The sequence below is a fragment of the Macaca fascicularis genome, chromosome 12 (genome assembly GCF_037993035.2).
Source record: "Macaca fascicularis isolate 582-1 chromosome 12, T2T-MFA8v1.1".
In the NCBI taxonomy this organism is placed as follows: Eukaryota; Metazoa; Chordata; class Mammalia; order Primates; family Cercopithecidae; genus Macaca; species Macaca fascicularis.
The window spans coordinates 54,836,005-54,859,999 of record NC_088386.1 but is presented as its reverse complement, the minus strand read 5'-3'; the positions used below and the strand labels follow the sequence as shown (position 1 = coordinate 54,859,999).

Here is a 23,995-nt window from a genome sequence, read left to right as displayed (position 1 = left end):
GAAGGGGTCCAATTTCAATATTCTGTGTTCATCTAGCCAGTTATCCCAGCACTATTTATTGAATAGGGGAGTTCTTTCTCCGTTGCTTGTTATTGTTGACTTTGTCAAAAATCAGGTGGTCATGGGTGTGCAGCCTTATTTCTGGATTCTCTGTCCTGTTCCATTGGTCTGTGTGTCTGTTTTTGTACCAGTACCATGCTGTTTTGGTTACTGTAGCCTTGTAGTATAGTTGGAAGTCGGGTAAGTGTGATGCTTCCAGCTTTGTTCTTTTAGCTTAGATTGTTTTGGCAATTTAGGCTCTTTAGGTTTCATATGAATTTTAGAATAGTTTTTTTCTGATTCTGTGAAAAATTGCATTGGTGGTTCGATAGGAATAAGCATTGAATCTGTAAATTACTTTGGGCAGTATGGCTATTTTGACAATGTTGATTCTTCCTATCCATGACCATGGAACGTTTCTCCATTTGTTTGTGTCTTCTCTGATTGCTTTCAGCAGTGTTTCGTCATTTTTGTTGTAGAGATCTTTTACCTCCTTGGATAGCTATATTCCTAGGTATTTTGTTCTTTTTGTGGCTATTATAATAAATGAGATTGCGTTCTTGATTTGGCTCTCAGCTTGGATGCTATTGGCATATAGAAATGTTATTGATTTTTGTGTATTTATTTTGTATCCTCAAACCTTACTGAACTCGTTTATCAGTCCTAGGAGCCTTTTGTGAAAGTCTCTAGGGTTTTCTAGGTATAGAATCATATTGTCTGTTAAGACAGATAGTTTGATTTCCTCTCTTCCTATTTGGATGCCTTTTATTTTTTCTTGTTGAGTACCATGGATATTTTGCTTAATCATTTTTTGATTCAAGATATTTCTGGGCTTAAGATATGATTTTATATGTATTTATTAATATTAACAGCAAGCATTTGTTGAAAATATTAACTAACTTTTGTATAGTACAATAAGATGAGAGGTGTGTGAGCTTATATTATTAAAATTTAGGTAAATTAATCATTTACTGAAGGACGACAATGTAATTATTACCTTTAAAAAAAGAGATGCCCTTAATTCAAGAAAATAGGATTACAAATGAAATGGGGATAAAAGGCCCAGCATGGTGGCTCATACCTGTAATCACAACACTTTGGGAGGCTGAGACAGGAGGATTGCTTAAGTCCGGAAGTTCAAGACTAGCCTGAGCAATGTATCAAGACTCCATCTCCACAAAAAATAAAAATATTACCTGGGCATGATGGTGCATGCCTGTAGTCCCAGCTACATGGGAGGCTAAAGTAAAAGGACTGTTTTAGCCCATGAGTTTGAAACTGCAGAGAACTATGACCATGCCATTATACTAGGAGGACGACTGCCTGGGTGACAGATTGAGACCCTGTCTCTAATTAAAAAAAAAAAAGGGAAGAAAGAAATAGGGAATAAGATACACTTAATGTATCCATTATCAGTTTTATTTATTTTGGTCCACAGATGTAGTGAGGAATTTGTAGAATCGGCTACTTTTCAGCATACTGATAGTTTTCAAGCACTTCTTACCAGCTTCTGTAAAAATCTTGATTTTAGAAGAGTGATAGACTTCATGGAACAAAACAATTGTAATAATCTATATAAGCCCATGCTGTACTGGCTGGCTGCCTTTTAATGAACTTCTGTTGGCAGTTTTAGAAACCCGTTTGAAAATGGTGTAAGGTAAATAAATTTCTTACAGACTTCTGTTTCATCACATTATAAAAAACTTGTTGAATAAAATGTTGTTGTTTTTATTTTACTTTGTGTTTGATTGTCAGAATAAAAGAAAGTAAGGTTGAGCTAGACATGTTTTGGTAATAAAATAGCATTATTTTTATTGACCTAAATATAATATTAAGGTAAGAGGTATTTATATATTTCTTAGGAATAGAGGAAGGCATCAAAATAAATTGTTAATGACATACTATTTTGAAATACATGATGATCTACCTTGAAATGCATTTTTTGTGAATTGTGGTAAGCTATACATCTAAGCATGAAGACCTTAACTTTATTTTTTTCAAACAGGACGTTTAGAAGCATTAGAGTATGGAATGTCTACTGTTATCAGGCCAAAAAAAGCATAAAATTGAAAGATACAAGGAAGAAGCAAGTTTAAAATGACTCTGAAAATGTTGCTTTTTTTCTTTGAGATGTTGCATTTAGAAAAAAGTAGTGTTTCTTCTTTTTAATGCACAAGTCCATAAAAAGTAAAATGTCTACAGTTCTTAATGAAAAGAGCCTTTTTTTCTGAGTCATTTAATCAGTAAATATTTGTGACAAATACTTAATGTGCCAGGCATTTTTTTCCCTAAGTAGATGTCCCCTAAAGGCATTTTCCCATAGACAAATTGTGAACACACCTTTGAGTACAGAAATGAAATTGAAAGCCTGAATTTGAAGAAAAACTAATGTTCATAGAGAAACTGAAGAATACAAAAAAATGATTGTTGGTTTAGAGAAGCTTATTCTCTGGGGAAGATAAAACAGTAGGCAGAATACTGCCCAGCTAAAAATTAGGGTTTTGTTAAGAGGAGGCTTCACAGTAAGGTAGGCAACACACAGTTTCTGGCACAATTTAATGCTGGTAATTATTTCAAATTAAGTGAAGAACAAAAGATTGGAAGTCAACAACCAGAGTTCTAATTCAGCTCTGCTGTTAACTGTCACACCTAATGCAACATAGCTGTGGGCACGAATGGACACTGAGAACATGAAAGATCAGTACCAGAAGTCTAAAAGTCTGGAAATTTATGTCACTGATCTACCAGGTAGGATTTTTGTGGCTAGGCAAGGCCTATACTAGGAGGACGACTGTATGAATCGAAGGATATAGGAGGAGGAGATATTGAAAGTCGTTGACTATTAGAGGATGACATACTTTAAGTAGAAAACATAGTCAGCATTGTGGAAACAGTTGTATCAAACCACATCTTTCTCACGTGTTTTTAATAGATGACACCTTTCCTCACAGTTCTTACTGTTTCACATCTAAAGTGCTATGTAGTGTATGGTATAATAAGCTATATGACTAGGGTGGCTTAAGAATATCTGTCATAAAGTTTGTAATCTATCACCCTTTCACTACCTACCTCTGGCACTATTAAGTAGCTAGAAAGAGACATAATACTGAATTGTGAAAAGGCATAAAGAAATCCAACAAAATTTTGATTTTTTTTCATGATGTTAATTTTTTTATGTGAATTGTCAAATTTCGTCACAAATATCTGATACCCTTTCTTTGCTCATGCCCTAAGAATTTTTTTTAGTTCTAGCAGGGTAATTTAGTATCTTACATTACTTACGCTGAAGCTAACTTAATTCTCTCATCTGTAATGTAAATGCATATAAGAGGTCTTTAAGATCGATTTGCTTTTAGGTGTGACGTTCTAAAAGTTTCATATAAACAAATTGGGAAGTAAAGGATTCTGAAAGTATAGTTTCAAAAGGAATAGTAGTAAAAAATTAACTTTGTTTACTTAAGCTATGATTAAATTTACTGAAAATTATTTAACCAGAAATCAATTTGGTAAATGATCAATCCACTGAATGACTGATAGGCCTTAAATTGTCAGACCAATTGCCTTAATCCAGATTTAAAACATGCACCACAAATATTTTACTACCAGAAGCAAGGACTGGGATAGATACAGGTCTCAATCCAGAAAAATATGAGAAGAGTAGGGGAAAGTCTCTCCATTCACTTATATAACACTGAGCATTCAAGAAGGACAGTATTAGGCATCTCAAATATTAACTTGGGAAGCTGGGCATCTAATGGCACAGGACTGTAAATCCATGGTGAAATTGCTGCATCAAAGTCTTGGTGATACTAAAACTTTTTTAAAAAGTCATCAATAACTTGGCAAATAAATCATTCAGCTAATCGGCTTTTAGTGGACTGGGAGACTGCATTTACATAATTATATACTGCTTTTCCCAAAAAATAACTCAGCTTACAAGTATTTAAAAAATGGGAGCAACAAAAGAAAAAGTCAAGCCAGAATGTGTAAAATTGAATCAGGAATGAGACTTGAGAACACATCCCATTAAGACTAAACATGTGGCTGCTAAACCACATATTTACTTTAGCTTTCAGTGAAACGTGGGAAACCCAGTTAAATAGGCAATTTACTGTCTATAAGATAAGGTGAAAACAAACCAGTCCCTCATGAAGGGTTCACCTATCCTTTGGAGTCATTTATTTATGAAGACTGTATAACAGAAATGTTGAAATAGGAAGGTCATATTGAAAATAAATTTCATGATCTCTTTTGAATTTCTGAATACAGAAAATAAGAACTCACTAAAAGGAAATATTTTCTTTCTTTAAAAGTCTGTTTATAAGTCATAAAAAAGTTGAGCAATAAATTTATTTTCCAGTTTTCTCAAATATTTCTCCATCCTTATTTGTTCAGTAAGAAAACCTCATTGCCACTTGTTTCCCTTTTCCATGTTGTTTAGAGACTACCCCAAACTTTAACTGCCTTTCTGGTCTTTGGCTTTCCTCCTTCACATCCAGGCAGTGTTCAATTTCAGTCAGTTCTCTCTCCCAAAAGACCAATGTACTATTCATCTCTCTTTCCAGCTCTAATTTCTGTGCTCTAATCCAGGCCATCATAATTTTTATATGGGCAGTTGAGACGGCTTTCTCTCCCAAGCTCTAAACTCTTTTTCTAACGCATTACTGAGGGTGTGGTCCTACGGTCACCTGCCTTAGAATAGACTGAGCCTGAGGTCCTTCTTAAAAATGTGGTCCTTTAGGGAAAAGGACTCTCTCTAGCTGACCTGTAGGTAATGTTATGCCTTGCTCGGAGTAAACGTGCCTCAACAAATATTTAAGTAGTGAAAACTTCATTTTTATAATATATTACAGCTTTACAGTGTACTTGCACTTATTTCATTAACTTGTTTACCTGGATTATTCCATCTTCCAAAATAAAACATAAACGCTTTTCTTTTTATCCTTCTTTCTCTTTGTAGTATTTATGGAAGTGAATGTATTATTCACTAAGAATATAAATTACCAACCCTTGAAAGCAGAATTAGAATAATGTAATTAACATAATCTTGTCCAGGCGCGGTGGCTCACACACGTAATCCAAACGAAGGCCAAGGTGGGTGGATCACCTGAGGTCAGGAGTTTGAGACCAGCCTGGCCAACATGGCGAAACCCTGTCTCTACTAAAAATACAAAAATTAGCCGGGTGTGGTGGCAAGTGCCTGTAATCCCAGCTACTTGGGAGGCTGAGGCAGGAGAATCACTTGAACTTAACAGGTGGAGGTTGCAGTGAGCTGAGATTGCACCACTGCACTACAGTTTAGGCCACAGAGTGAGACTTCATCTCAAAAATAAATAAATAAATAATAGTAATAATAATAATCTTTTGCTCTCTCCATCTTGTTGATCATCTTTTCTTATCCATGTTTTAAAAATCTTAACAACAGTTATTTTCAGGAAATATATACTATCTTAAGTCTTAGAAATCAAGAAAAAAATTCTTTTGATATATATTAATTAAATTCTTATAATTAAATTGATATATAAACATTAAATTCTTCTGATAAATAAAAAGCCAATGGCATGTGAATCAAATGATATAAATTGTATTTGTTTTTCCTGAGGAAAAATTTATTGAGAAAAATACTATTTGTTCTCACCCACAATTATTTTGACTCTTCAATGAATTAAAGCTGTAGTATAAGTTTCAGATTTTCCTAATGATTCTTTTCTCATTTTCTAAAATCTAGGAGTCAGAAGACATTATAAGTAATCCAGTATATGCAATCCCTTTAGAAAGTATTTACTTTTTAAATGCCAAGGGCAAAAATGTGAATGATATGGTCACTATATTTGTCTGGTAAGTTTTAGGCACCAACATATTTTGTTCCTCTTTTGACACAGGTGTATTTTCCTAGCTGAATAAAAACGTAACTATGTAAAAATTATATCTGGATAAGAAAAGTTGATAAAACTCTTAAAATTTTGGCCAAAAATTGATTTTACTAATAAGATACTTTAAAAACGAAATGCAGATTTGTTTATAGGCTTTTATTAGTCCCTCTTCTCTTCAAGTATCATGAATGTCACCTTTATATTTTTCAATTTATATGATACATGCTGCCTTGGTGCTTAAGAACATAATAAAAAAATGAAAAGCTAAACTAATCAAAAGCTTCCTATGCTGGTGAACATAACCTAACATAAAACTATTCTGATGTCTTCCTTTTTAGTGGCTTATGGCCTAAAAATACACTTTGTACGTCTATTGTTCCTACTGACTTCATTTGGAATCTCAGCAAAAGATTTTCATTTTCCTCAGAATTAATTTTTAAAATTATTTTAACATAAGAATTACTGAAAGGAGTTAGTATAGATGTTATTTTTAGCATATATATATATGAACATATGCATTAATTTTTTTCTGACAGTCTTTTCTTGACATAATCTTGGCTGTGCTTTTATAGCTAAATGTTATGATCTGTCACTTATCAAGTATAAGAACATCTTTATAACATCAAGTACTCATAGTGGTCAGGAGCACAGGTTTTAGAGTGAGACAGTCATGGGTTTGAATCACAGTCTGTTCTTTGCTGTCTATTCAACCTTGCTCAGCCTGAATTTCCTCAATTGTAATATAAAGACGATAAAACCCACCATATGAGGTAGAAATGTTGTGAAGATTAAAGTGTAGCCTATTTAAAGTATCTGGAACAAAACACAATACTTGGAATGTAGGATGTAGCTATTATCCATAATCATGTACAATTTAGTACCCATTAACTGCAATATTCATAGACTCCTTGCCCCAGGTTAGGCAAATCATGTTTAACCTAAAACTCAAGAACTTTGGGTTATTTTTGGTTACACAGTTTCTTCTAGTGTCTCAAGCAAAATTTCTGCTTCAAGGATATTTTTAGAGAAAAACACATTTAAAAAATTTCCTTAACCTTCATACTGAAGGAATTAACTCTTAAAAAGAAACAGTAAGACAGTTATTTTTAAAATATGTCTCCTATATCTGAACATATTATTTTTCGACTATAAGGTAATATAACATAGTGTATTTATTTTGATTGACACATGCAGGATACATGTATTTATGTGCTAAGCTGTATTATTATTATTTTATTTATTTTGAGACAGTGTCTTGTTCTTTCGCCCAGGTTGGAGTGCAGTGACGTGATCTCAGCTCTCTGGCGCAATCTCAGCTCACTGCAACTTCCACCTCCTGGGTTCAAGCGATTCTTCTGCCTCAGCCTCCCAAGTAGCTGAGACTACAGACGCACGCCACCATGCCCAGCTGATTTTCGTGTTTTTAGTAGAGATGGGGTTTCACTGTATTGGCCAGGCTGATCTCGAACTCCTGACCTTGTGATCCGCCCAATTTGGCCTCCCAAAGTGCTGGTATTATAGGCATGAGCCACTGCACCCGGCCACAAAATTATTCTTACAATACACTAGCATTGTGTTGGTGTGTGCCTCCACTAGGAGGCTTATAATGGGAAATCTCAAATATATACAGAAATAGATGGACTGATAATATATACCTTGTACCCATCATAAGCTTTAGGAATTATCATTTTGACCAATATTGCTTTACATATACCCTCATCTACTTCTCCCTTCCAAAATTTGTTGAAGGAATGTTTCCATTTGTGACTCTAAAAGATAAGGACTCATGACCACAGTACCATTATTATATTTTTAATATATAATTTCTTTTTAATTTTTTCATTTTTGTGAGTACATAATAGGTATATATATTTATGGGGTACACGAGTGTTTTGTTTTGTTTTGTTTTTGTTTTTTTGAGATGGAGTCTCGCTGTGTCGCCCAGGCTGGAGTACAGTGTGCCATCTCGGCTCACTGCAACCTCCACCTCCCGGGTTCAAGCCATTCTCCTGTGTCACTCTCCCAAGTAACTAGTACTACAGGCACCCACCACCATGCCCAGCTAATTTTTGTATTTTTAGTAGAGACGGGGTTTCACCATGTTGGCCAGGCTGGTCTCAAACTCCTGACTTCAGGAGTTCCATCCGCCTTAGCCTCCCAAAATGCTGGGATTACAGGTGTGAGCCACCGCGCCCAGCCACATGAGATACTTTGATACAGGCATACAATGCAAAATAATAACATCAAAGTAAATGGGGTATTCATCACCTCAAGCATTTATCCTTTCTTTGTGTTACAAACAATCCAGTTATACTCTTTTAGGTTTTTTTAAATGTATGATAAATTATTGTTGATTGTAGTCACCATGTTGTGCTATCAAATACTAGATCTTATTTATTTTATCCACCTATTTTTTATAACCATTAATCATCTCCACTCCCTTTCCCCTCTCCTCTCACTATCCTTCCCAGCCTCTGGCAACTATCATTCTGCTTTCTATCTCCGTTGAGTTCAATTGTTTTAATTTTTAGCTCCCACAAATAAGTGAGAACATGCAAAACTTATCTTTCTGGGCCTGGCTTGTTTCACTTAATGTGATATTCTCTAGTTCCATCCATGATGTTGTTGCAAATGAAAGGATCTCATTTTTCTTAATGGCTGAATAGTGTGGTGTATATTGCGTGGTGTATATTTACCACATTTTCTTTATCCATCTAACACATGGGTTGCTTCCAAATCCTGGCTATTGTGAACAGTGCTGCAGTAAACATGGGAATGCAGATACATCTTCAATGTATTCATTTACTTTCTTTTAGATATATACCTAGCAGTGGAATTGCTGAATTATATAGTAGCTCTATTTTTAGTTTTTTGAGGGACCTCTGAACTGTTCTCCATAGTGGTTGTACTTATTTACATTGATATGTTCTTGATATCATCAACTCTCAGTCATTGCTCAGATTTTCAATTGTCTCTTTATTATTCAAATTTTCTTAACAGTTTGTCTGTCTATTTATTTAGAGATGAAGTCTTGCTCTTGTCCCCCAGGCGGGAGTGCAATGGTGTGATCTCGGCTTACTGCAACCTCCGCCTCCTGGGTTCAAACCATTCTCCTGCCTCATCCTCCTGAGTAGCTGGGATTACAGGTGTCTGTCACCATGCCCAGCTAATTTTTGTATTTTTAGTAGAGACAGGGTTTCACCATGTTGGCCAAGCTGGTCTCGAACTCCTGACCTTAGGTGATCCACCCGCCTCGGCCTCCCAAAGTGCTGGGATTACAGGTGTGAGCCACCACGCCAGGCCAGTTTGTCTATTTAAATAAGTATCCAAGTAAGGTCCACAAATTGGGCTTGTTTGATACATATTTTAAGGTTCATTTAAACTTCCTACAGCTTTCTTCTTGCAGCATATTTGTTGAAGAAACTAGGTCATTTGTAGAATTTCCCACAGAATGGATTTTGCCATATAGTTTAACTTATACTTCTGTGTCTCTTTTAAAGTTATTGTAATTAGATCTAGAGGCTTGATCAAATCCAGGTTTGATTTTTGTGTGTGTGTGAGGGGCAGTACTACTTTGTAGGTAGGTGACTGTATGAACCTCCATTAGGAGGCTAATATCTGTCTGGTTGTGTCTCTTTTTGATGATAGGCAACCATTCAAGTTCAATTCTTCGATTCACTAATTTATTAGGTATTGCAGAATCCTGATATTCTAACTCTTTCTGTCTTAATTTATTAGCTGTAATATTTATAAAGAGAAACTTTCATGTATTATTTTGGCTTAACTGATAACCCGTAAGAGCAGTCTATAGTGGCATCAATCCACAACTAGTATTTTTAAATATCTGCTAACTCGATGGTCATTATAGTTCAGAAATTGTGATTAAGATTTATAACGATATGTTTATAGATACAGATACAAATCTCTCTATATATTTAATTAAAGCTTAAGTCATTAAAGTAAGAATATTAAAGCTATACCAAAGGCCATGAATAATTATACATCTAAGTTTAATTTAAAAATGAAATACCTAAAGTTTATATACCAATGTTATAAATTCCAAAATATATGCAATTTTTAGCTAGAATTTTCTGACATATTGGTCTCGTGTTTATTTTGTTTGTAATATATTATTTCTATAAAATGTTAATTAAAAGGGAATGCAGTGGTGTCTTTTGAAAGAAGAGGATGTCATTCCTCGTATCAGGGCAATGGAAGGCCGTAGAGGAAGACCACCAAATCCAGACAGACAGCGAGCAAGAGAGGAATCCAGGATGAGACGTCGGAAGGGTCGACCTCCAAATGTTGGCAATGCTGAATTCCTAGATAACACAGATGCAAAGTTGCTAAGAAAACTGCAAGCTCAAGGTAAGAAACGTAATGTGTCTGACACTAATAATCATACTAAAAAGTATACTAAAAGTATTTCTAATATTTTTGAATTAGGATTGACACTGCTCTCAATTTTTAAAAAGTAAATATTTGTGTTAGAATAAAATGAAAAAATAAGGAGTCCCACTGGTAACTGGAGTTCTTTGATTAGGTAATCTTTCCAGAACCATTATTCATAAACACATCCTATCCTGTCTATTTAGAATGACAAAGGTGGGTGTTAAGCTTTTAAGGCTTGCACAGAAAGGGAATCAACCAGCACTTGGCACATGCCTTAAGGTCGTGCCAACCTTCTGGAAATTCTCATTTTAACAGCTCCCGATTCCTTGAGGTGGTACATGGGAATAACTCCAAAATATGTGGATCTGTGGAGTAAATTTTCAGTCAGAGAACTCCAATTACTGGTAAGTAACCCCAGTCTTTTAGTTCGGGTTCTCCTGTAAGTCCAGATGTAGTATATATATTTTCAGAATACCAAATTAATACATTTAAATCAAAAAGTACTTTTAAGATAACCAGAAAGTATCATTTGTCAAGTTCAAAATGCTCATAATAACCTAAACTGTATTAATGATTTGACATTATACGTAAGTTCTCAACATGAAAGTCCCATGCTATGTATGGCAAAGAGAAGGCTGAGTAAAATAGAACAGTTTGGCTTTGCAGTTTGCGTTACTAGTTACAAATGTGAAGCCGCTTAAGGCTGTCTGAATATATCAACATATGTGTAGATACCTTGTATTTGCAAGGCATATATGTAAAGATATGTAACGATGTAAAATAAAGGTTTAATAATGAAACTGACTTAAAAATCTAACAGAATTTTACTTCTCATGGGTTTTTATTATCCCTATAAATAAGCAAAATGTCGAGGAAATGTATAAAAGACTTGTTTCTATGTATTGTAAACACCATCATAATATTGACTTCTCTGTTGCTGCTTTGCTTTTTGTTATAAAACAAATATCCATGACAAAACTCATACTATAGAATGCTTTAAAGACACATGTAATCTTAGTGCTTTGGGAGGCCAATGTGGGAGGATTGTTTGAGGCCAGGAATTTAAGACCAGCCTGGGCAACAAAGCAAGACCCCATCTCTACAAATAAAATTTAAAAATTAGCCAGCTTTGGTGGCACGCACCTATAATCCTAGCTATTGTGGAGGCTGATGTGGGAGGATCCTCTGAACCCAGGAATTCAAGGTTACAGTGAGCTATGATCATGCCACTGCACTCCAGCCTGGGTGACAGAGTGAGATCCTGTGTCTAAAAAATAAATAAATAAAATAAAAGACACTGTCATTCTTATCAGTGGAATAATTAATCTTTCCAGAAATATGTATACACATACATACACATGCGACCATTCACATGTACATGTATATCCTTTTTGATTTTTAAAATAAATGGACTTGAATCAGTCTCTTTTTGATGACTGTTTAAGCTATTTCCAGATCTTTGCTATCATACAATTGTAATAAATATATATTACACTTTTCTAAGCATATATTATACAAATCTAAACATATTATACAAATCATTTTCAAGTTTTTGTGGATAGCAGGCAGATATTGTCTCCAGTTTATACTTTGACTAATAGCTTAACTGCCTAGCATATAACTTAATATCATATAAGTTTTTTTGTCTTAGTGTGTATATTAGTCTATTCTCACACTGCTATAAAGTTACTACCTGAGACTGGGTAATTTATAAAGGAAAGAGGTTTAATTGACTCACAGTTTTGCATGGCTGGGAGGCCTCAGGGAACTTAAAATCATAATGGAAGGGGAAGCAGCCACCTTCTTCACAAGGCACCCAGAAGAGAGAGAGAGCAAGGGAATCTGCCACTTAGAAAACTCAGATCTCGTGAGAACTCACTTACTATCATGAGAACAGCATGGGGGGAACCCCTGCAATGATCCAATCCCCGCCCACCAGGTCCCTCCTTCAACACATGGGGATTACAGTTTGAGATGAGATTCAGGTGCGAACACAGAGCCAAACCATATCAGTATGGTAGTCAGATTTTTTTTATTTGATTTGATTTCTTATAAGACTTTCATCCCAAAGAGTTACTGGTGAAGGTTAAAAAGAAAAAGTCAGTAAATTAACAGGCATAGATGGGTTTTAAAAATTGATATTGTCAGTAAGCTATTGACTCTTCTGAATAATGTTTAATGCTGGGGAATGTGGACATTGTTTGCATAAAATAAGAAAGTTTGAAATTAACTGATAATCAAAACATGGGCTCTTCATGGATATTTGGTATATCTAAGTATCATTATAAGTTAGAATCTAAAATAGCAAATTTAAATTTGGAAAATTAACTATATTTTTGTTGTAACAAAGTAAAAGTTAATTATTCAACTTTTACCAAATGTATATCTCCTTCCAGATTTCAAATTGATTTGTATTCAATCACATAGTTTATCCTTGTTATAATATACTGGGTTGCATTTTGCAAGTTCTGTTACCTTTGACCTTATTGTATATTGCATGTGCTCCTTTTCAACATGTATGTAAAGATTATTTAACAGTGAGTAAATAATCATTATTATATATACAAGTATATGGAGTATTGTTTGCATTTTTTCTTGGGAAGAAAAGAAAGTAAAAATGAAGCACTTTATCAACTCTTTCATTTCTAAAAGCCTTCTACGGTAACACTTTGGGGGTTATCTGAGAGGATTCTAGAAGAAGTTTTTGTTATATATTATTATCCTTCTCTGACCAACTAGACTGAGAAACCGGACTTAATTTGAAGAAGGGTTCAGAATAGTGATATAAATGTGAGTTTAGAATGTACATCCAAACATTGTGAAATGAGAACTCTAATTTCTCAGTGTATAGGTAAAAATCTGACAAAGTTTGAATATGATAAAGACTTCCATTCTATATAAATAACCTGCTTATTGATTGACTGATACTATTAATATCTCAAATTTTCCAAAATAACAAGTACACCTATTCATTTCATATGTGATTGAAACTGAGATGCCTATAAGTAATCTATACCAGGCACCATTATTTTAAGATGTACACTAAGAAAGAAAAGAGCTGCCAGTTGTCAGTTACATTCTGACCTTAGGGATATCAAGATGTTTAAAAAAGCATCTTAAAATCAAAGAAATGAGTTATATCCAAAATATCCCTAATTCTATATGAAAATAAACTTCATCTTTGAAATTAAAGTGGACAATTTCGTAAGCCACAAAAGATACTTTTCAAATTAATATTTCAAAAGGTAATTACAATATATTCACCAACCAAAAAACCAAATAAATGAGAAGATACTGGAAGTAGTTTATTTCTACAGCTTGGACAAACTTTTCAAGGTATCTAACTCATTCTCTTTCCTTTGTATTCTCTTTTTTTCTTCTTTTTTTATTTTTATTTTTTTTTTAATTTTGAGATGGAGTTTCACTCTTGTCACCCAGGCTGAAGTGCAATGGTGCGATCTTGGCTCACTGCAACCTCTGCCTCCCGCAATCAGCGATTCTCCTGCCTCAGCCTCCTGAGTAGCTGAGATTACAGGCACCCATCACAATGCCCAGCTAATTTTTGGTATTTTTAGTAGAGATGGGTTTTCATCATGTTGGCCAGGGTGGCCTCAAACTCCTGACTTCAGGTGATCCCCCGCCTTGGCCTCCCAAAGTGCTGGGATTACAGGCGTGAGCTGCTGTGCCCGACCTTTTTCTCATGTCATCTTCTTTTCCAACTGCCCATAATGTAAAATTTAAGCTATGTAAATTGTTAATGATTAATTAAAATTTTATATTTCTTGCTAAAGTAAAAAGATGTGAATTGAACTTTAAAATTTTTTTGGTCCAAAGATTTTTCTAAATTACTGGCCAGACACAGTGGCTTATACCTGTGTAATGCTAGCACTTTGGGAGGCCAAGGTGAGAGGATTGCTTGAAGCCGGGAGTTCAATATCAGCCTGGGCAATAAAGCAAGACCACAAAAAGAAATTTCTAAAAAATTATCTGGGCAAGGTGGTACACTCCTATAGTCCTGGTTATTCAAGAGGCTGAGGGGAGAGGATAACTTGAGCCCAGGAGTTGGAGACTGCAGCAAGCTATGATCATGCCACTGCATCTGGGTTACAGAGTAAGACCTTGTCTCAAACAAATAAAAATTATTGTGGACTTGTGTAGGGCTTGAAATTGACTGATACACTCATACACAAACATGGTTCTATATATATTATAGAATTTTCTTATTAAAAGTTAAACTTATATTAGAGAATATCAGTTTAGCTTGGAACAAAAGAGCATACTTATGCCATATTTTCTAGGAAATGTTTTTATCAGTACATCTTTACATCTCAAGACAGAGTCAGGTCTCTATTGTAGAATTCAAAACTTTCCATCCTTAATGTTAAAGAAATATTTATCTGGCATTATTATAGATGAGAATAATATTCTTCACCCGTATTATTATCAGAGGTTGCTGACCCTGCAGGTCAGTTTATAAGTTTTTATGTCCCAGAGTATTTAGTGAACAGGAGATCCTTTTTGTGTAACCCAGAAATTTTTGATGATGCCTGTAACCTCCTAATTTTGAAAAAGGTTGGGACATTGGAGATAAAACTTTATCATCTTCCATTTTATTTTTCAATAACACTTCTAGTTTACTAGATGAAATTTGACTCTTTTCATTCCTTCTCCTTCTTAAAAGTCTCAGTGATAGAAAATTGGCCATAGTGACCAACTGTACTTCAGCTGTTATGAGGACATACAGTTACATTCTTAGCTAAAATCTTAAGGCATTTAAACTTTGCTTAAAGATTTTTAGAGATAGTAGCATATAGACTGTGGCGTCAGAAAGTCCTGGGGTTTCTTTGGGGTTTTTTTTGAGAGAGAGTCTCACTGGAGTGCAGTGGGCAGTCTCAACTCACTGCAACCTTTTTCTCCCGGGATCAAGCGGTTCTTCTGCTTCAGCCTCCCAACTAGCTGGGATGACAGGTGCCCACCACCACGCCTGGCTAATTTTTGTATTTTAGTAGAGATGGGGGTTTCATATGTTGGCCAGGCTGGTCTCGAAGTCCTGACCTCAAGTGACCCACCTACCTCAGCCTCCCAAAGTGCTGGGATTACAGTCATGAGCCATCGTGCCCAGCCAGTCCTTGGTTTTTTTCTTGGCTATGCTATTTAACCTCTAGGAGCCTTAATTATTTTACGTGTAAGTGGGGCAATAATGTTGATCTTATAAAGTAGCCGTGAACATTAAACAAGGTGATATAAATTTAACACAGCCGTGAACATTAAACAAGGTGATATAAATTTAACACAACAGGCGGGGCGCAGTGGCTCACGCCTGTAATCCCAGCACTTTGGGAGGCCGAGGCGGGTGAATCACGAGGTCAGGAGATCAAGACCATCCTGGCTAACACGGTGAAACCCCATCTCTACTAAAAATACAAACAATTAGCTGGGTGTGGTGGTGGGCGCCTGTAGTCCCAGCTACTCGGGAGGCTGAGGCAGGAGAATGGCTTAAACCCAGGAGGCAGAGCTTGCAGTGAGCCGAGATCGTGCCACTGCACTCCAGCCTGGGCGACAGAGCAAGACTCTTTCAAAAAAAGAAAGAAAGAAAAAGAAAAATTTAACACAACGGTACCTGCAATCAATAAATGGTGGAAATTTGTAAGAGCTCAAGTGATTCACGTGTTAGCAATTATATTCATTGTCAATGAACATAATTTAGGTTTCTTTGTTCAGTGGCTACAAAATTTATAACAATGTCTAATACAAAGTGATGCTTTTTAAAATGATGATATGATCAACATTATACACCACTTTTAGCGTTAGAAGTATTCAGACCAAGTTTACCAGCAGAAGAAAGCAAGGATATTGCATGGTTTCTTTGTCTGTTATACCCTTTGCCACAATAATGCTCGGTAACAACCCCCAAACCTTAGTAGCATACAACACTTTCTTAATCACTTGTGCAGATGGAATCAGCTGGAAATTAGCTAGGCAGCTTTGCTTATCTTGGCTGGGCTTATTCACATTTGTGGGGTCAACTGGCTCCCTGTGTCCCAATCTTCCAATAGCCTAGTCCCCAAATCATATCTTCAGTCATGGACAAAGCACAAGAACAAAAGCAGAAAGAATATAACTAAACTTTCAAGCTCTGTTTTCATCACAACTGCTAACAACCTCTTAACCATGGAAAATCACATGGTTGACTTCAGAATCAAGGGACAGGAAAATATATTCCACCTCTTGATGGGAATTGCTCCAAAGTCACATTACAAATGGCACGAATAAAAGGAGGAATGAAGAATTGGAGCCATTAATTTTGTTCATCTACCATAGTTTCATATGTGTCCTTGAAGATAATAAGAACTAGGTTGTCTTTAAAAGTCATTGAAATTCTGCATTCTTTCCATTTAGGAGATTTAGTCCCTCTCCGTCATAAATGAAAATACCACTGGATTCAGGAACTTAACCATTATAGCTAATTGAAATACTAAGTTTGGGTGGGAGGGGACTTTTATATTTGTTTTAATTGGAAGTCTTCCTTTTTTATATACGCTAGGACTGAAGCTACATTACAATTCTTAAAATACTAGCAGCTATTTTCCCACTAAGTGGGATTTACTTGAAATGTGAAAAAAAATGTACTTAAATAAGCCTCTCTGATAAAGATTAAAAGAAACCTCATTTTTATGTAGTCCTAGATATGGGATCATATTTGATGAAATAATTTGATTATTTCCGTTGGAATGAACACGACATTGTCTACCACACCACTCTCCTACTTGGTATCTGTCTGACCTTAGGCAATTTTCTTAAATATTATATCCTTGGCCGGGCACAGTGGCTCTCACCTGTAATCCCAGTCCTTTGGGAAGCCAAGGCGAGCAGATCATGACGTCAGGAGATCAAGACCATCCTAGTCAACATGGTGAAACCCCGTCTCTACTAAAAATACAAAAATCAGCTGGGTGTGGTGGCGCATGCCTGTAATCCCAGCTACTTGGGAGGCTGAGGCAGGAGAATGGCTCGAACCCAGGAGGCGGAGATTACAGTGAGCCGAGATCGCGCCACTGCACTCCAGCCTGACCACAGAGCGAGACTTTGTCTCAAAAAAAAAAAAAAAAAAATTATATCCTTTATGATGATACCATTTTCACACAGTTACTGTTTTAGGTTAGTAGTTACACAAAGTTGTTAATATTCTTTGAAATTTTGTGTTTTTCAGAAATAGCCAGGCAAGCAGCACAAATAAAGCTTTTGAGAAAACTTCAAAAGCAGGAACAGGCTCGAGTTGCTAAAGAAGCCAAAAAACAACAAGGTGAGTGATTTAAATGATAACATAAACTCTTTTTTTTTTTAAATTTATTTATTATTATTATACTTTAAGTTCTAGGGTACATGTGCATAACGTGCAGGTTTGTTACATATGTATACTTAAACTCGAAGAGTCAGTACTGGGGAATTCATGAGAGGTTTCTTTTCTTCATTCCCTTTTTGATGATATCTATCCTTTGGCTTCTTGTTGTAGCAATAATGGCTGCTGAGGAGAAGCGAAAGCAAAAAGAACAGATAAAGATTATGAAACAGCAGGTATGTGTATGTATTGGAACTGACTTTTAAAATATGGAACTTATTTTGAGGATTTGTTAATAATGTACATTATTTTTTATTTCTTAAATAACTATTTCACATTAATGTTTGTGTCTTATTTAGAAAATTGCTATCTTCTCTTAATTAAAATTTTACCTGTTTAATAAAGTATTCTACTTCCAAGTGTTTAAAGAAATTATTACCAAACAGTAAATTTGTGTACTTTAATATCCTTGTAGACTTTGTATAAGTTGATATCTTGAACAATTTTCAGAATTTTTAAATTAATATATCAGTCAATGAAGTGTATTACCCGAATGTTCAAATTTTAATAAAGCCTGTTGTTCTTAAACATGTAAAATATTAGTAGAAAATTAAATTTAAGTTATACAAAATAAGATTTGCCTTCGTTGCTTCTGAATGCTTTCAGGGTTGCTTAAAAGTTGCCACTGCAAAAAAAAAAAAAAAGATGAGAGCATTATTTTAGCAAATCCAGAGTTCTCTGTCTTGTATCTACAATATTTCTCCCCGTGTGGTTTTCAAAATTAAGTTTAGGTAAGAGAAGTAATTTTTAAATTTTCATAGATAAAAATTAAGTGAGAAGGTATTCAGCTTCATTTAAGATGAGAATGTGTAAACTACTCTCCCATCTCCTCATATTCATGGTAACATTAAAGCAGAAAGGAAATGGGAGAAAGTACTATTCTTTTAAAAATGTTAGGAAGAAAGTAGTTATTTCTGAGAATGAAATGAAATCAATTATGTTACTATATAAATACCTGCTAAATAAGGGGCTTGGGTTGGATTTGATGTGATTATCTCTAAGGTTTCTTCCAGTATTAACTAAAGCAATATGACTAGAAAAGTTGCTATAGAGTTGGGATTTAGGATTTGAGTTTGTAGTCAGGCAGCCTACGGTTAAATATGGGCTCTGCTACTTAATAATTTTGTGACTTTAGATGAATGACTTAACCCTTAAGTCTTTATTTCTTCCATCGTAAAAGAAGTTAATTGCAATATCTGAATAAATGAGATAATGAACGTAAAGTGCCTACTGCAGTGACCGGCAACAAAACACATGCTCAACTTTTTAAAAATAAATATAAAACATCCAACTACACAGTATACTCTTTTACCACCATAATTTAAAGTAGCAGTTGTAAACTTGAATTCCATCCTTAGTTTGTTAATTGTGACTGCTAGACATTGTAAGATTGACCTGAAATAGGCTAATGAATGCATTTGTTAAAATATATTTACTAAAGAGTATATATGAAAAAATAAGTTCATATTTCGTTTTTAAGTGAAATACTGTTGTTTCTGTTACACTTTTATTTAAAAAGTTTTATAGCTTATTCTATTTCCTAATGGCTGGAGACTCATTAGATCCCATCAGTACTTTAAATTCAGCTTTATGATCTTAAAGTCTTACAGTAGCTACAACCTAAATCCACATGGTCTTTGCTACTCATTGAAAAAGCATTGAGCTCCAAAGTTTCCAGCAACATTAATGCAAATGAACTGGTCTTAATATTTATCAAGATACTTATCTGAGGCCAATCTCAGAATACCATCTCATTTATTTGATTCAACAAAGTGAATCGAAGTATAGAGTAATTCTACTCATACTATCTGTTATATAGGGTCTATTTTAAAGTCAGCATTTGATCTAGAATAAAATAGGGTATGTGTTTTCATCCTTTGGATTATTTTTTCCACCTAGTAGACCAAAAATATCACCAGACAGTCCTTAAGACAGTTTTCTGGAAGATTTCAGAAACATTATTACAAAGCAGGAGGCACACAGGCATTGGGATCTGACCAGGACTCTGTATTACTACGTATTGGACTTCAGACAAAATATTTACTTGCTGAGAACCTCAGTTTTCTCTTATATAAAAAGAAGATAATTTAAGCTTCTATGATTTTTTAATGATTGATAAGATATTAAATGTAAAGTGACCAGCTCAGTGGTTGAGTACCCGACATTGTAAAGTTAACCTGTATTATAGTAATTTACCATGTTTATCTTATCTACATGCTAATGATAACACTACCAAATATATATGGATATATATAAAAGTCACTTGAATAGTTAAGATAAAGCTTTAGATTGTGTATGTCAGCCCCAAGATTCCCTGCCTATCTGTGCTTAAGAGAACAATGAATGACTTTTGCTGACTTGAAAACATAGCACCTTATAATGTTATAATTGACAAGAGCAGGAAAGTTAGATCAAGAGTATACTTTTCTCAGATATCAAGTTCTAATTCAAATAAATACTGCAAATATGGATCAAATACAATCTTTTCTAAGACTTGGAAATTAAACAAAAGATACACTTTGGGGTTTTGGGTTTTATTTTTTGTTTTGTTTTTCTTTGTTTTGTTTTTTGTTTTTTTAGACAGAGTCTCCCTCTGTTGCCCAGGCTGGAATTTCAGTGGCATGATCTCTGCTCACTGCAGCCTCCGCCTCTGGGATTCCAGCAGTTCTCCTGCCTCAGCCTGCCAGGTAGCTGGGATTATAGGCATGCACCACTACACCCGGCTAATTTTTTGCATTTTTAGTAGAGACAGGATTTCACCACCTAGCACTGTTCATTTCTCGAACTCCTGACCTCAGGTGATCTGCCCACCTCGGCCTCTCAGAGTGCTAGGATTACAGGTGTGAGCCACAGTGCCCGGCCCACTTTGAGGTTTTTATTTTTGACAGCCTACAATTAATACTCAGTACCAAGATAGGATCACCAAAATCAAAGAATGTGATCAGTCTTGTGAAATCAGAACAGTAATCCCTAAAATTTCATCATCCTGCAGTAGACTCCTGCAGGGAATCAATAACATCAGTGTACATAAAACAATTAAAATGTATATCAAAGTATAGCTTCAATAAGTACAACTAGCATCTGGAGATAGGAGCAGGCATTGTGAAATACAGGTGTATAAAATGTGTTGGCCCTGGAAATTCTAGGATAAGTACAGTTTTCAATTAGGAAACTTTGAATTTTCTTTTTTAACTTGTATTTATTCTCATCAGTGCCAATTTGGGACTTCTGAATGGATTAAAGAACATGAAATTTCTAAGAATGTTTTATAGAATATGAGATAATTAATATGAGATAATTTTTTAAATTAAAATGTAAATTTTTGTCAAAATTTATATGATCACTAAGTTATAAAACATATCCAATAATCAGGTTATTAAATTTAGACAATGTGTACCCCAATTATGTCCTACAAATAATTTCCTGGAATGTTAAATTATAATTAATTAATTTTAAAATAATGTTACAGGTTATTTCTGAAATGGGCTAATTGTGATAATTATAAGCAATGTTATATTGTCATGCTATTCAACATGTGAAATAAATTTTAGAATGGAAATTATTGTTAATAATGTTACAATTGTGTCACTGTATACTTTTTAAAGCATTTTATTTAATCATGACAAATGAGAAAGGGCAAACACCTCTCACTATTTTACACAAGAATAGTTATTATTTGCTCAAGACCATTCAATAAATGACTGTAATCCAGAACTGGCTATATGTTTTCTGACTGCTGATACATGATTTTTCTACTATTAAGTCCTATGTTTATTTCAAGTTAAGTATTATTTGTAATTGCAAATATTTATAAAGATCTTCAGGCTATATAGTTTAATCAGCTTGCTTCGCTGAGTTTCTGTTTATTTAGCATTTGCATTTTACAAATTACGAGAAACTTTATCAAATCATATTAGTTTCAGACATGAAAATATATATGATTTTATACTAAATAAATTTTTATGTCCCGCCTTTGGTAATTTTGTACTTATATTTTTATTATTTGATTCTGCTCAAATACTCTTTACTCAGTTTATTATCTCAAGTTATCATAACTTTTCCTACAGGAAAAAATTAAGAGAATACAGCAAATCAGAATGGAAAAAGAACTTCGAGCTCAGCAAATTCTAGAGGTAGAATTCTTAAATTTAACATAATTAAAGTAATATAGCCATATATTTTTAAGTCTGCAAAAATAAAGATTTTACATGCATGTTTTCTCACGTTTGTCAGATACTCTCTTTAAACATTCTGCATAGAATAAAACTTTATCTGAGCCTTATTTAGCAAGCTAATCTAATCCCAACAATAAAGATATACAAAATGAGACAAAAGAAACAGGAAAACTTCTGAGCAGTCAATGGAGTTGTCATAAAGTTCATGCACTAAAATGTTTTACTTTTATAAAAGTAAACAACAAAAGAAAAATCATTAGGGCTTATAGCCCGATATTTACTTTTAGTTTAGAAACAAATGTTTACAGAAGTAAACATTTCAAAAGTAAAAATAAATTTTAAATGTACAAAGTTTTATCAGATTGTTTTTCTGATTTCTAGCATATCCCTCTTCCCTGCAAGGCTAATTAGAATAGAGATAGAGGGGACATCTGTTGGCAACAGCAAAAGTAATAGGCAAAAGATAGCAAGGAAAAAATACAGGAAAACTTCAGCTAGCACATATAGGAACTGAAAAGCCTAGCAACAGCCTGTAATCTTTTATTTGAATAGCAAGCAATTTTCAAAACCTTAATAGCCCAAAGGCATTACTCTTTGGAGCTGTGCAGTATGACTGATGTTCAAAATAATTGCCCTGAGTCATCAAGAATACGCCAAATTAGACACAGTACACAGTACACAGGCATAGTGGTGTCTAAGCAGGCACGTCTCAAAATTATTTCCATCTGAAATAGTGAAAATAAACTTCATGTTTAAAATTATTACAACTTCTCCACCATTCCGGAAACTGCTGCCTTATAGAGCAGTTTATTCCCTGAGGGCTCCAGATAACTGAGGTTTTCTCTGTTACAGTTTTATTCCTTCTAGAAATACACACATATTTTCTTACCCATTTCAAATTAATTTTAAAAACCAGAAATTGAAAATATTATTTTAAAGTAAACTAACAATAACTGCTAGGTAGTTATGAAACTTCTACACAGTTCATGATTTTAAGATTATGAAGCTTATGTTTGATAAATAGCATGATCTTAATAGTCAGATTGTGACTCATGAAAGATAAGATTACAAGTTTTCATTCTATTAAAAAAAAAAAAAAACACTTGAACTTAACCACACTATACAGAGATGGGGAAAATCAGACCTAATATGCTTAACTTGAAAGATATAATCCAATAATGAATTTCTTTATCTCAAATTTTTAAGATTTAAAAATAAATTTTAAATAAAGTTAACATGTTCATTCTCAAATATTACTAATTCTTGAAATAATTTTTATTTATCAATTAAAATCTATTCTGTTTTCTAAATGTTTTACAGTGATTATGTTTTACTTTTTTTTTTTTTTTTTTTTTTTTTTTTTTTTTGAGACGGAGTCTCGCTCTGCCGCCCAGGCTGGAGTGCAATGGCCGGATCTCAGCTCACTGCAAGCTCCGCCTCCCGGGTTCACGCCATTCTCCTGCCTCAGCCTCCCGAGTAGCTGGGACTACAGGCGCCCGCCACCTCGCCCGGCTAGTTTTTTGTATTTTTAAGTAGAGACGGGGTTTCACCGTGTTAGCCAGGATGGTCTCGATCTCCTGACCTCGTGATCCGCCCGTCTCGGCCTCCCAAAGTGCTGGGATTACAGGCTTGAGCCACCGCGCCCGGCCATGTTTTACTTTTAAAATCAGAAAAACAATAAATGACATAAAATCATTTTTCTGTGATTAAATTTTAAGGTAAAAGAACATAAACACTCAATTATTTCAGACTTTTAACAGAGCTTGAAGAAGAAAAGCTGTCATATTCTTATGAATCTAAGAAATTTTTGTGTATTCTAATGCTAACCTATAAATTAGAAACACAATTATTACATTAAACATAATGTTAACTGGGGGGAAATCTGTAATTGTCTCCATATATGTTACATATTGTTTCGTACCTTGTGAGACATGTAGCTTCATTTCAAGTCTGACATTATTTGCAAGTTGTAGTGGTGCTGTTGCATGACTTTGAGACCTGTTTTGCATGCACAGGCTAAAAAGAAAAAGAAGGAAGAAGCAGCAAATGCCAAATTATTGGAGGCCGAGAAACGAATAAAGGTTAGTTTAGATGAGAATCAGAGCTTTTACTTTTGA

General features: G+C 34.5%; 1 protein-coding gene across 50 annotated transcripts in view; it reads left to right on the top strand.

Annotated features, from left to right (window-relative positions):
* BAZ2B (bromodomain adjacent to zinc finger domain 2B) overlaps window positions 1-23,995 on the top strand; it is a 412,036-nt gene that overhangs the window by 298,623 nt on the left and 89,418 nt on the right. For all 50 annotated transcript variants that reach the window (XR_012421150.1, XR_012421149.1, XM_074009246.1 and 47 more), the window contains 5 exons: window positions 10,070-10,280; window positions 17,515-17,607; window positions 17,818-17,879; window positions 21,771-21,836; window positions 23,894-23,959. Coding sequence is in view for 48 of the 50 variants with exons in the window: in XM_074009246.1 (XP_073865347.1) it covers window positions 10,070-10,280; window positions 17,515-17,607; window positions 17,818-17,879; window positions 21,771-21,836; window positions 23,894-23,959 (498 nt within the window). In the remaining 2 variants the exon portion in view is untranslated. The remainder of the gene's footprint in view (window positions 1-10,069; window positions 10,281-17,514; window positions 17,608-17,817; window positions 17,880-21,770; window positions 21,837-23,893; window positions 23,960-23,995) is intronic.